General features: G+C 45.6%; 1 protein-coding gene across 5 annotated transcripts in view; it reads right to left on the reverse strand.

Moving 5' to 3' along the window:
- Positions 1-13,636, reverse strand: part of RGS6 (regulator of G protein signaling 6) — a 594,402-nt gene that overhangs the window by 30,244 nt on the left and 550,522 nt on the right. For all 5 annotated transcript variants that reach the window (XM_077750704.1, XM_077750703.1, XM_077750707.1 and 2 more), the window contains exon 15: positions 9,739-9,925. In XM_077750704.1, coding sequence (XP_077606830.1) covers positions 9,739-9,925 — 187 coding nt within the window. The remainder of the gene's footprint in view (positions 1-9,738; positions 9,926-13,636) is intronic.

Consider the following 13,636-nt stretch of genomic DNA (forward strand, 5'->3'; position numbering starts at 1 on the left):
ACACGGGGGCCGGGGTGGGGGGGAAGGGGGGGAAGACCAAAGACTGCAAGAGCCCTGGGGTGGGAGGAAAGGTGAAGCAGAGCCCAGCTGCATTGTTTTGTTTAGTTGCTATTGTTTGCTTTGAATCAGTGCTGAGATTGAAATAGCCCCATGTTACAGATAAAGATACTGAAACTCTAAAAGGTTAAGTGACTAGCTCAAGTACAGAGCTAGGATTTGAACCCGGAACTGTGTGACCCCCAAGCTCATGCTCTTCCCTGGCACCATGTTGCTTTGCATTGTCCTTGAGCTGGGGTTTCCAGGGGAGTTGGTGTTGCATGGCTGGGAGAAAAGAAGCCCTCAGTGTGTGGCCAGCAGATATGTTAGGGGTCTCCTCTCGAGTTCTGAGCTGAGTCATCCTAGTAGTAGATGACTTTGGAAACCATTTACTACCTCCACCATCAGTGATGGTAACGGCTGGGTCGCCCAGGGGCAATGGCTCGGATTTCTAACCTCACAGCCCGTGTACAACTTGCCTTCCATACCAGGAGGAAGGTCCTGTTCTGGCAAAGCTCTGGGGGCTGACTGAGCCCTTGTGCAGCCATAAGCAGCAAAGCTGTATGAAAGCAAGTTGCCCAGAAGATCCCTTTCAAGAGACTCTTGAATATCCTAAACCAAAAGCCTTCAGATCGTAGGCATGGCTAGAGGAAGCCAGGGAAAATTAGCACTTGTTTCTTTCTTTTTTCTTTTTTTTTTTTTTTTTATTTCTAGGAGAGAGAGAGAGAGAGAGAGACAGCGTGAGCAGGGGAGGGTCAGAGAGAGAGGGAGATACAGACTCCGAAATAGGCTCCAGGCTCTGAGCTGGCAGTCAGCACAGAGCCCGACGCGGGGCTTGAACCCACAAACCGCGAGATCATATGATCTGTGAAAGTCAGATCCTTAACCGACTAAACCACCCAGGCGCCCCAATTAGCACTTGTTTCAACATGGGTCCTGCAGGAGGAGAGAAGCTAGGATTACACAGTGGTGAAGACTTGACGTGGGTCTTAAATCAGTATCTCTGAAATACATATAGGAGAGACAACAGAAAGAATGCCATGGCAATATGGATACCCACTTGCGTGAAAGGCGGTAGCATGTTGTCCTCATGGAGACAGCTTTGGACGACCATCCTAGAATCATATGGATCTTAAATGAGAAGCCCTAACTTGGATTTCTTTGTCCTTCTAAACAGAGCAAGGGGACGCTTGTTTCTATGTAGCACAGCATTCAAATCATAAGAGAGTGTAAGAGCACACTCTCATTGGTCCTTACCCTGCAAAGCATCCGTATCAACATGTTCAATTTGACCGACCAAAGGGTGCAGTATTTTGATGCTGCTCAGTCCCTATTCTTTAGATAAGAGTAGTTTTGAAGACATCTTTGTGTGTTATTGCCTTTTATGTACCCAAATACCATGGGTATCAACTTAGACAAGTGTTTTCCTTTTCCTCTTCAAGGTCATGGGATTTGGTGCAAGAAATCTATGAAGCATCAACAAAAAAATTTTGGCATTTAGTTTTCTGGTGCGTTCTCTCCAGGAACTACTAGTCTGTGTGGTAATAAGCAGAACCAGATCACAAACAACGGATTTGTTCTTTTGGAAGATGCATCCCTCCCTCTGCTGTTCATCTTCCTAAAATAAAACCACCCACAGACTAAAATGAGTAACTCCTGGAGCAAGCAGTGCCATGGCATTCTTTATTAAAATATGTCTCGCATGGGAAGTCTACCAGGAAATGCCCTCCAATTGAGGATTAATATCAGGAAACTTGGTGCAGTCTTGTGATACAGGCACACAATGTCACCCACCTCCACCACTAGAGCAAAGAGGAACAGCCTTCACCAGGCTACAAAGGCTCCTATTTCTGAGTAATCTGGGACAAACATAAACGTGGACTCCATTGGGCTCTGGCTTTAAAACAAAGGAAATGTTAGAAGCCTTGCATGCCTTAATCAAGTTCCTTTTAAATATCTCAACTGAGATAATAATAGAAACTTTTATGTCAAGGCTTCTTGTCTGCTTAAGGGGTATAGACTTGCTGGTATATTTCTCATCTCTTTCATTACTGGTCCTCATTTTGGCCTTGAGGTTGCTCTTTGATCATTCCATGCATGGACGATGGCCAAGTAGGGTTTCAGTAACTTAGATTGAGGCTTACTTAACGGAAGGGGCCCTCCTATGTATCTGTACATTCCCAGAGCCTAGAACACCTGACTCTTAGTGGGTATTCCAAGTTTTGCTGAATTGGCATATTGTAGAAATTTAATTTAACTGGTATTTATTGATCACCTACTCTATATGTTCCCCAAGGTTGTTTGGCAAGATTTTTTAGAGTGGAAAGCCACGGGACAAATTGTCCTTCTTTCGTCTTCACAGGTGCAGCTGAGAGTATTCTAATTCTGGACTGAGTTATCAAGGAAATTTTTTAAAAACTGAACTGCACGCAGAGCATCACTTTAGTGCCATGGGGACTTATGAAAGGCAAAGAAGACCAGATTCTTACTCCCATCAAAGAACTTTCAAATCCAGAGGTGCTGGGAGGCCCAGAGGGGCCTCAGTAGGGCACTTCAGCAGCTGCCATAGGTCAGGAAGGCAGCAGGGCTTGGACGGCTTGGAAGCCAACACAGAAACCTGCAGAACTAGAGCCAAAGGCTGTGTTGGTCTGTGCAGTTCAACTGTCAGTTCATTTGAGGGACAGATTTCCAATCCAATTCAATCCAGTCCCAATGAAGTGTTTTCTTAGGCCTGTTTTGTTTTGTTTTGTTTGTAAAGAATGATGTGCTCATAGATAAGCTCTGCCTAATGGCAAAGAGACATCCGGGCCTCCTGCTTCCTTTGCAATTTCCCTCACTGTAGAACTTCATAGCCCACAGGTCAAGGCCTCCCAACTGGAATGGGTGAATGTTCAAGAAACAGATGGGCTGGAAGATGGGACACATAGTCGAGCAGATCTAGTGACAGTGCTGGGAATATCTGAGACGTTTTAAATTGAAGCCAGGCAGCCACTTGATGCCCAGCTCTCTCCTGCACCCTGTGGAGGCTCTGGAAAGAGGCGAACTCCCTAAGAGGAAGTCTTAGGTTCTCAGTACTTCCTGTGGTTTCATTTTCTCCTCCCAAAACCACCAGCAAAGCTTTAGATGACTACATGCCCTGAGATTCAGGCCTCTCTTGCTCCAGCCCTCCCCACCCACCACCCTCTGATACCCTCTTAGCTCAAAGCCTTCAGTGCTTTCTTACTGTCTTCAGGGTGACAATGTTTGAATTCCTCAGGATGACACTTGAGGCCCCCAGCATTTGGCTCCTACGTATCTTTTCTGCATTTCTCTCCTAAGAGAACTTCTTAGAAGAGCAGACATCTTGGGAAAATTCTTTCTTGATCTAGCTTGGAATGGTAAGACCTTGGGAATACTAGAGCCATTACTGTTTGTGAGTTCACACATGTAAATACATAGCACTTTTTACTTATTAAAAAATTTTTCAGGGGTGCCTGGGTGGCTCAGTCGGCTAAGTGTCTGGCTTCAGCTCAGGTCATGATCTCATGGTTCGTGGGTTCGAGCCCCGCGTCAGGCTCTGTGCTGACAGCCAGCTCAGAGCCTGGAGCCTGTTTCGGAGTCTGTGTCTCCCTCTCTCTCTGACCCTCCCCTGCTCACACTATCTCTCTCTCTTTCTCTCTCAGAAATAAAGAACACATTAAAAAAAATTTTTTTTCAGGGCCATTAGCTTATCTAATTTCCCCAAAATCTTCAGAGGGCTATACAAAAGACATCGCCTCCATTTTATAGGTGAGAATACCAAGGCATACAAGGTCAAGATCCTTGCCTGAGATCACACAGCAGGTGAGTGGCAGTGTAGGCCCTCTGATGCCCATGGTTGAGAAGAGGGGATTCAATCTTTAGTGTAAAGAACGGAGTCCTTTAAAAAAAATCATGGCCCATTTTCTTTTTTTTTCCTTCTCCCCTTACAAAGCTGAATCTATGAAATTGGAACAACACAGCAAACAGCTGAGAGCTATGGTCACAGCCCACAGACCTTTATGGAAGATTTGGTCTTGGCCCAAATTTTCAAAAAAGCCAAATGGATCAGCAAAACACAAGTTGCAAATGCAGGGCCCATGCTGACGGGGTGTCTTGTGAAATATTTCCACAGGAAGCAAACACAGGCAATTAACTTTGCTATAACAATGCATGTGGTCAGATAAAAAACAAAATCCTCAAAGAGTGCCTGCACCCCACCCCCAATCCCCATTTCAAAGGAATCCATGAATCTGGCTGAGCCTTTAATCTGGCTACTGACCCCTAAATAGTAGGGCACATGCTCACACTCCATTGGCATATTGGCGTTCTAACCCCTGTAGGGTACTTCTGAGAACCCTTGAGGCCAGATGAGGAAGCCACTCAGAGATCCTGATCCCAACAAGGGAGAATTTCAAAGGGCTTGGGTGTCATCATTCCCACTTTGCAGATGGGCAAAATGAGGAAAGCAGGCTTAAAAGACTTAAATGTCTAGACATTTACAATCCTAGACACAGCACATGGCAGAAGCAGGATCAGAGCCTGCTTCCCGGCCGGACCCTTCTTGAGAGACCAGAGTTTTCTGAGCTCTCAGCATGATACTTGGGGCCCTGAGCACTAACAATCGGGGGACCGTGTGATCTGAGCTGCAGACACTTGGCCAACAAGTTGGGAGATCTGAGTGCAAGTCCTGGCTGGTCATGGGCTGCTAAGGATTTTAACCTCTTTTCCTTACCTAGAAACTTCTGCATCGCACCTGTGTAGCTGGTGAAGGCAGCAGCGCTGACCAGGAAGGGTAAGCAGTGTGAGCATCGTGCGACTGGCTGACTTCTCCTCGGTGGGTCGGCTCTCTGACCTCCAACCCCCAATGGGAAACATTTGCAGGTTGGTTTATTGTGCTACAGATCCCATCTGACCTTCCCTCTCAAAGAAACAGAAGATTAACTGTTCCCAACCTTCTATTTTCTACCTTTCTGGGTCTCTTGAAGTCTTTCAATGATTTTCATGATATAGTGTGTAGCACAGGGGTCTCAGACTACAGTGTGTGGCTCACATCTGGCCTGCTATTTCTTTATGTGCTGTGAGCTAAGAATGGTCTTCACCTTTTTAAGTGGTTGAAAAAAATAAAAAGAATATTTCTTGAAAAACTATATGAAATTGAACTTTCAGTGTCCATAAGTAAGGTTTTTAGAACACAGCCAAACCCATTCCTTCATGCTGTTTACACTGTAATGTTGTTACAGTATAGCTGTTTTTTATCTCAGAGTTGAGTAGTAGTGACGGCAGAACATATGACCCACAAAGCCTAAAACTTATCCTGTCTGGCCCTTTACAGTTTACAGAGAAGTTTAGTTTTTTTTTTTTAACCAACCCCTGGTTTAGCATAAAAGGCAGGCTACAGAATCACTCTATTTGCATAATCACCTAATACACACTAAAATGCGGCTAAAATCACATGCAATTATTTGAATTGTTTCCCACCAAACATGTTCAGCATAAAAGTATAACATACATTTAAAAAATTAGGAAAATAACATTGTAAGTATTTATCCTGTCTTACTGTGGGCCAGATCATTTTTCTTGTTGACGTGCTTCATTTCCCCTGGTCCTCTTCCCACCCCCATGCATAGGGATCACTCTACCTCTGTTCTCCAGAGGAGGAAAGGGAGGCTCAGGGAGTTTAAGTATTGCCCAAGGTCACACTGCTAGTTAGAAGCACATTGCATGTTTATGGTGGAAATACACTTAAGAAACAAAAGGAGAACAGGTTGAAACAAGTTTGTTGAGGAAGAGTGTTTTATTTGAATTCATAGGAGACCAATTCTAACAGATAATAAAGAACTTAGAGAGGCTTTGAGCAGCCTGGTGTCTAGTCTTACCTCAACAGTGGGGTATAATGTGTGTAGAAGTACCTGAAAAATGGCAGAGCATTGTACTAATGAAGGCTGTGTATTCAGAAATTGGTCAAGGCACAGCCTGCGGACTTCCTAATATTTCCCATCAAATCTTTTTTACATTAAAAACAACATAAATGTCAAGAAGTGAGGACTGGTTGGCTAAACTATGGTGCTTCCACGCAATGGAATACTATGTAGCAATTAAAAAACCAGGTGATAATCATATTGTTGCTGGTAGTGTTGACACTGGGTTCTGAGACTGCTCTCTGGTAATGGAGGATAAAGTTAATGAGTAATGACGTGAAGTACGAATGCTACCATCCTTGGCATCCTTGAGAACCAGGATTCCCAGCATAGAGAAAGGAGGCACAAATATAAAAAGAAAAGGTTAAATAAAATCCCCTATAATTTTCACTTTGAATAGAAAGTATCGGTATGAACTTATGATGTATTTTTTCACAAACAACAACCACTAATTTCCTAGCTCTATCCTCTGAAAAGACCTAGAAATGATGACCAACCCAGGAATCATGAGCACCGTCAAGTGCCCAGATTATGGTCTCTAAAAACCATTTCCCAATAAGAGAAATTAGGGGTCCTTGGAGAAATGGCTGATTCCAAGTCTGAGGAAAGGCCTGGAATATCTTAGCTTCCTTGCTATTTATTTGGATGACATCAAAGACTATGAGGATCGTGTTAAAGGGAGCCACTGGCTAGAGATACCACAATCTAAGCATCAATAAAAATAATAAACAAAATGGACTAAAACACATAAAACATGTTTAAACTTATGAGTTTACAAAGATACTAAAAACAAAACAAAAAGTCCTAACTGGTCACCAGTAGAAGATGATAGAGAACACTCATTATTTTTTTTATTTTTAAAAATTCTTTTTTTAATGTTTTATTTATTTCTGAGAGCGAGCGAGCGAGCGAGCAGGGGAGGGTCAGAGAGAGAGGAAGACATAGAATTTGAGACAGGCTCTACACTCTGAGCTGTCAGCACAGAGCCTGATGCAGGGCTTGAACCCACGAACCGTGAGATCATGACCTGAGTGGAAGTTGGACGCTTAACCGACTGAGCCACCCAGGTGCCCCGACCACTCATAATTTTGAAAACTAAAAAATAAAGGGAAAGAATCACCTATCCCATCTTTCCTATATAAATTCTATTATAAGATAATCTAATAGTAGATGTATTTGATTATTTGTGTTTCAGCTAATAAATGAAGAAAATTATAGGATTAGAATATCATGTAACCCCTAATTAACTCATGAGTCTAAGCAATAAATATCAATAGCTGCTAAAATCACAAAAAGAGAGAAAACTAGACCTTAAGTGTCTTCTGACAAGAGAGCACAACATACTTTAGGAAGTAGTTTTGCCACAAGAATCAAATGTAAATCCAATTAAATACCTAAATTAAACTACTAATTTATGGGAATACAGAGAGTAGAAGAACATGTTAAATAGCACCACTGGGCTGAAAAAAAGAAATCCAGACTGTGGGAATCTCTACAGGACAAAGAATACAATTTCTTCATGAAATAAATTCTAAGAGGGCAGTGAGGGGAGAAATAAGGATATAAAAGAAACCTGTGAATTAAAAGGCACTTGAAAGACATGTCAATCTACTGCAGTGTGTGGGCCTAATTTGGATTTTGATTTTAAATTAAAGGTTAAAGTGGCATTTATGCAACTGCTATAAACTTGAATACTTGCTTGACATTTAATGATACAAAGAGAATGTTGCTAATTTTTAAGGTGTGATAATGGTGTTAGTAATGTTATATACCTAGCTATTCACAGAGGAAATGATGTAATGTCTCAGATTTACTTTAAAAATAACCCAAAGGCAGCTGAAAAAGTAGGTGTGGACACAAATAAAATAAGATCAGTCCTGTATTGATGATTGCTCAGGCTGGATGAGAATCCATAATGGTTTGCTGTTCTCCTCTTTCCACTTTTCCACATGTTTCCATGTTTCCATAATACAAGATTAAAATAAAGCCTTCCTAATGTCATGCTTAGAGTGATAACAGTAGACAGGGTGCCTCATGGTTCTGACAAGTATTCTTAGTCTTGTATTTCATGAATAATGGAGAGTTGGGTTGTATGTTTCAGATCATTCATCTAAGGAGCTTCTCTATCATCCAAGGAAGTTCTCCATCACTTGAGGAGCTTCTCAATCACCCAAGGAGTTTCTCCATCACCCATGGAACTTCTCCATCATCCATGGAGCTTTTACCTAACCTTAGGAGCATCTTTATCACCCAAGGAGCTTCTCCATCACCCAAGGAGCTTCTCCATCACCCATGGAGCTTTTACCTAATCTGAGGAGCGTCTCTATCACCCAAGGAGCATCTCTATCACCCAAGAAGCTTCTCCATCACCCAAGGAGCTCCTCCATCACCCAAGGAGCTTCTCCATCACCCATGGAGCTTCTCCATCATCCAAGGAACTTCTCTATCACCCATGGAGTTTTTCCATCACCCATGGAGCTTCTCCAGCACTCTCCTTACCAGGATACATCAATATGTGCTTGAAAGCATATATGCATACACATAAAAAAAGACTTATCATGACCTAAATATTTTGCTTTGAAGCTGCAAAGGGTGTGAGAGACTGGAGCTTTCATAAAACAACAACATTGGACCAAATTTGCCTGGGACCAGCATTTAATGGAGCTTCTGGTCAGGGGAAGATAAAGACAGTTACAGTTTGAGCTTGGGAGGTGATTCCATTCTGAAATTCTGAGCAAATAACCAGGCAAATCTGGATGACAAGGGACACTGGTTCTGTTCCCATGCTATTATTTGCATTCGTGCCACTGAGTTTCCTAAATTAGATAATAATGTAGAAAGCACATGTAGGAATAATGTAGGAAAGCAAACTATGCAAATTCTCTATTTGGAGACCCCACAGGTGAGAGAAGTGAAGAGGGTTGAGGAGACAAGAGTGAAACCATAAGCCCCATCACTGGGTGTAGGATGGATGAGAGGGAATCACAGTTAAGGGCCAGGAAGTAGAAAACTGACTGGATGCTTATCTTTAGAAACAGTACCTCCCAGCCTTCAAGGTAAAGCTTGCTGTTTAGAATGGCTTATGTGGCTTCTGTTTCTTTTGCCAGCCTCCCAAGCATCAGTGCTCAATTGTGCCATCCAGGGTTCAGAGTCCTTTCCAATGGTTTCCTTAGACCCGGGAGCTCACCCCTTTGAGGCACTTCTTACATTGGTAAAATTCCCCATTTTCTTGTCCTTCTCCCCAACTAGTCTGTTATTTCCCTGGGGACAGAAGCTTCTGTCCTTCTTTATAGTATCCTATCACATAGCACAGGGCCTGGCATGCAGAGGTGCTCCCCAAATAGTAACTGCAGGGTTGGAAATCACTATGGGAAGCAGTGTAGGGTGGTGGTATGACTGTGGGCTTCACAGTTAGATGTGAGCTTGACTCACAGCCCTGGCGGCTCACTATACCCACTTTAATGATGCTGTGTTATGGTTTCCAGATTCCCCTACTGACTTACTATAGAACTTAAGATTTTATAAAAACACTGAGATTCACCTGGATAAGGTAACACATATAATTAAATGTCTATCTCTATGTAACGTAACTAATCTAAGAAGACAATCCTAGGAAGATTTCACTACACACCTACCTGCAGTGGTTTCCACAGATGGCCTTACAAACAATACAACCTGAAATTCTAGCTACCCTCAATCCCTTGGGCCTATATTAAAGGGTATGGTGGTGGAACGGACAAAGGAACATCTTTTGAGTAGAAACCATTCAAGCAGAGAAACAAACCTGGGCATCTTCGAATGTGTATCTCCCTCCATCTTTGACATTTTGACTGGTTATCTCGTAGCTGTGAGAATCCAGGTTGATTGCACTTGGTGCCCCCGGAGCCAAAAATTCTTGCCAGATTTCTTCCACCCTCTTGGCCACGTCCTGTAGAGGTTGTTTCTTGAGATCTTGGACAGCCAACCAGAACCTGAAGTGGGAGCATAAAGAAAGTCAGTTCCAGGGGGCTCAGCGTCTGGACTTTGCTGGACATGGTCCCAGAACTGACATCCCATGAAACTCATTCTGCTGCATCACTCAGCCTCCCCGCTGCCACTACCTAGGTAACAAAGACAATGGGGATGCTGAAAATTCAAAGGGTCCTCACTTATTGTGGAGAACAGAAAGGAAATGCACATTAGAAAATCATTGTGCTTCTGGTTACCAAAAAGAGGTTTCTTTCCCTTTATATCAAGGTTTCTCAACCTCAGCACTATTTCCATTTTGGGCTCAATAATTCTTTGTGGTGGGGCTTCCCTGTGCATTGTAGGATGTTCAGCGGCAACCTTGGCCTCTACCCACCAGATGCCAGTGGTACCCCAAATTGTGACCATCAAAAATGTTTCCATATATTGCCAAACATCCCCTGGGAGGTTAAGTCACCCTTGGCTGAGAGCCAGCGCTCTATATAGGTGCCCTGACACAGACAAGGTGGCTTCCCTTGTCATGTCTGGTTGGGATCAGTTGGCAGCATCAAAAGGAAGGAAATCACAGAGGCAGGTAGAATCTTAGGATCATAAAGAATATCTGAGCTGGAAGGATCCAGCTATTCATGTTACAGATGGAAAAAGAGCCGATTTGCAAGGTCATTGTCCAGCATGGTGTTTAGCATTTTGTAGGTGCTCAGTAAATGGCTGTTGGATTGAAGATGGGCTCATCAGAAACAAAGTGGAAGAGGCATACACGGGGAACCTCTATGCCAAAAGATTTTCCAGGGAGCGCTGGAGAAAAAAGCCTCTTGCTCGCTTCCGTGTGTGCCTTTCATGAATTTCTTAGCATCAGCATGGCAGCGGCCTTTGGAAGAGCTGGGTGTGAGCTCTTTTCTGCTGAGAGTCGTAGCAAACAGGACTAAGCTTGGACAACAGTTCTGGGTTGTGAAGATGGTTTCCAAGGCGGCCCGGGGGAGGGCTTGCAGCAGGACCCAGATCTGGGTGGCACACTTTGTGCCTTGTGAACAAGACAGGCCAGTTTCCCCATCAGTGAGACATGAAGACAGGCCCCGGGCTATGTCATTCTCACAGCCACAGGATTCACAGGTACTCAAGTCAATGAAAGGACAGAGACAAGAGAAGCTGAACTACGGCCTGGTGGAAAGTGCATTCAATCTGTCATCGAATTGCACCCAAAGTAAGACGTACTTGTTTTTTCCTTTTTTTTTTTTTTTTAAAGGTTAAGCATGTTTTTCTGGTGCTGTTCATAGAATTGTCTTTGGAGCCAAGTGCATGGCCCAAAGGCACCACTCAGTGGCCAACTGTGGAACTACAGCTCCATTTCCACAAGGAGAGGTGCGTGCAAGGGGCAGAGTGGACTCCCACTCTTCCCCTGTGTTGCCATTTGGGATTCTAATAGTTTCTTTAAAGAAAACCCTCATGGTTCCTCTGTTGGTCCTGAAGAGCGAGAGGCAGGGAAGGCGACTTAGTGACCTCAGTTGACCAGAAGATCAGAAAACACAGTTCTGTCATCTTGACTATGCTGCTGTCTTGGAATTGTGCCTTTCTAGGCATCTCTTTCCTCATCTGTAAAATGGGTATGAAGTGGGTGGCAAGATATGTGATGTGGATCTGAAGAACTTCCCATCTGGTGCGACTGAAATGCTTTCAGGTCCCGGGGGTGGGAGCCGTGGAGGGGTCAGAGTGTTAGGCATAGTTTCAGGGCGGGGCTTTCTCCTTGGGGAGGCCAGGCAGAGGCTGCAAGGGGCTCTTGCTGCTGCTATCTGTCATTACTTGGCCCTCCACACTGGCTGCCTTTCTTTCTGCCACAGTTCTGTAGCTCATGTCCTCTGGCTACTGGGGAGGGAACAGTAAGTGTTTTCTGAGCAGAGGGCAAAGGGGTAGAGGGAGAGTTTTAGCGGAACTGCAAACCTGCTTGGATATTCAGGGGGCCCCGGAGACCCTGTGCAGGGGGGCGAGGCTCTTCTACTTCCCAGCCCCTGTGGCTCAGGTTCCTTAGGCATCTCCATCCCACCCTCTAGGACTGCCATGCAATGAAGGACGTGGCTGCAACACTTACAGATGAACATGGCCATCTGATGACGACAGCGCTTCTAGGCTTTCTTTGTCTGGAGGGCAGTGTTGGATGGATGGGTGAGATTTAGGAAACCCAGCTCTGAAGAAGGAGGCTGGTGTGGGTTTTTCAAAGGACTGGAAGGAGGGCTGGTGGGCAACTCACCAGTCGGTGAATCTTTTTGCAGTCGCGTGCTGGGGCTGACAGAAGGGCCCTCCCACTGTGGGGATGAGCACTGGGTGTTATATGGAAACCAACTTGACCATAAACTATTTGTGAAAAAAAAAAAAAAAAAAAGAAGAAGAAGAAGAAGGGCCCTCCCCTCCCTCAGGGAGTTGCCTCTCGGGTGAGTCCCCAGGCTGGAGACGGCTTCTCTGGGCCAGCATCGTCCCCAGCCCTACCAGACCCCGACCCTGCAATTTCTTACACAAATGGATGGTACCCAGGCAATTTGCTCAATGTCATGTGGGGCATCACCTTCTGTCACCTTCTGTCCCTTGCTCCAATCTGCTCTGAGGAAGGGCTCTCAAGCTCCGGGAAGGCCCTGAGGACCCAGCAGCTTCTGAGCTCTGCAGGCTCCTGTGGTTCCTGGGGCCTCAGGGCCCCTCTGGCAGGATGATTTGGGAGCCACATTAATGCACATCTCTTAGCTGCATATAGAGAAAGTCTAAGGTGGATATAAATGGAGATTTCAGAATCAAATATAACCAACTTTGACACAAACAATTAAAAGGCTCCCTTTTTCATAAACCAAGATTTTTTTTTTTTTAAGTATGAGAAGAAACAGGTCTGCTAGGTGAGGAGGAGGAGGAGATGACATTCCTTAGACAGCAGCATTCCTTCCCTGCTCTCACAGGGACCCTCTCAGCCTTCTGTCTGCTCTGGAGGTGACCTGCCTTATCCTTCTCAGGTGACAGCAAAAGTGCTGTCACAACAGCATCCCGACATCCATTCGTGTTTACCATCGCCGGCTCCGAAGAACCTTTGTGTCGATTTGAAATTCAGAACAGGCTCCGGTTTGCGTTTGCCATCTGTGAGCCCACAGGCCTGGGGCCCCGGCTGCCCGGCCACACTCTCCTCGCCAGAGCCACCGAGCTCCCCGCCACACGCCTATTGCGGAGGCGAGGCCCACGGAGTCTCCGCGGCTTCCTCCTTATCAAAAGCCCGCAGGTAGTGCTCCCTGTGGAGGACGCCAGCAGGGAGCGAGAGGCCGGCAGTGGCAGCAGATCTGCCCATCCCGCACTAAGCCTCTACGGCTTGCAGCAGAAGGGCTGTCATGACTGGCAGGCCACAAGGACGTGCTGGTATCAGGGAGCCCATCTGTCCTGCTCCGCTGGAGTCGTCAGAGCCTGGGGAGGCAGCCTGTGTGCCGGCATGTGATCCGTGTCGATGGCTCAGGAATGCAGGCCAGACACCGGCCTTTGTGAGGAGGCAGCCCGGGCTCGGCGGCGCCCCAGGGCCTGGTGGCCGTGGGGGGGGGACTTGGGGGCAGGGCTGGCCCAGGTGGCCGCCTCTGTCTCCAGGACTGTGGTGCTGGCGGGGAGTGGGGTTTTCTCCTCGAGGCTGGCTGGAAGCGGGAACACACGCGGCTGTCAGCATTCTCCCATCTTGCCAGGGTGTCTGGGCAGCCCCTCGCTTC

Source organism: Crocuta crocuta, unplaced genomic scaffold (genome assembly GCF_008692635.1).
Source record: "Crocuta crocuta isolate KB4526 unplaced genomic scaffold, BGI_CrCroc_1.0 scaffold186, whole genome shotgun sequence".
Taxonomy (NCBI): Eukaryota; Metazoa; Chordata; class Mammalia; order Carnivora; family Hyaenidae; genus Crocuta; species Crocuta crocuta.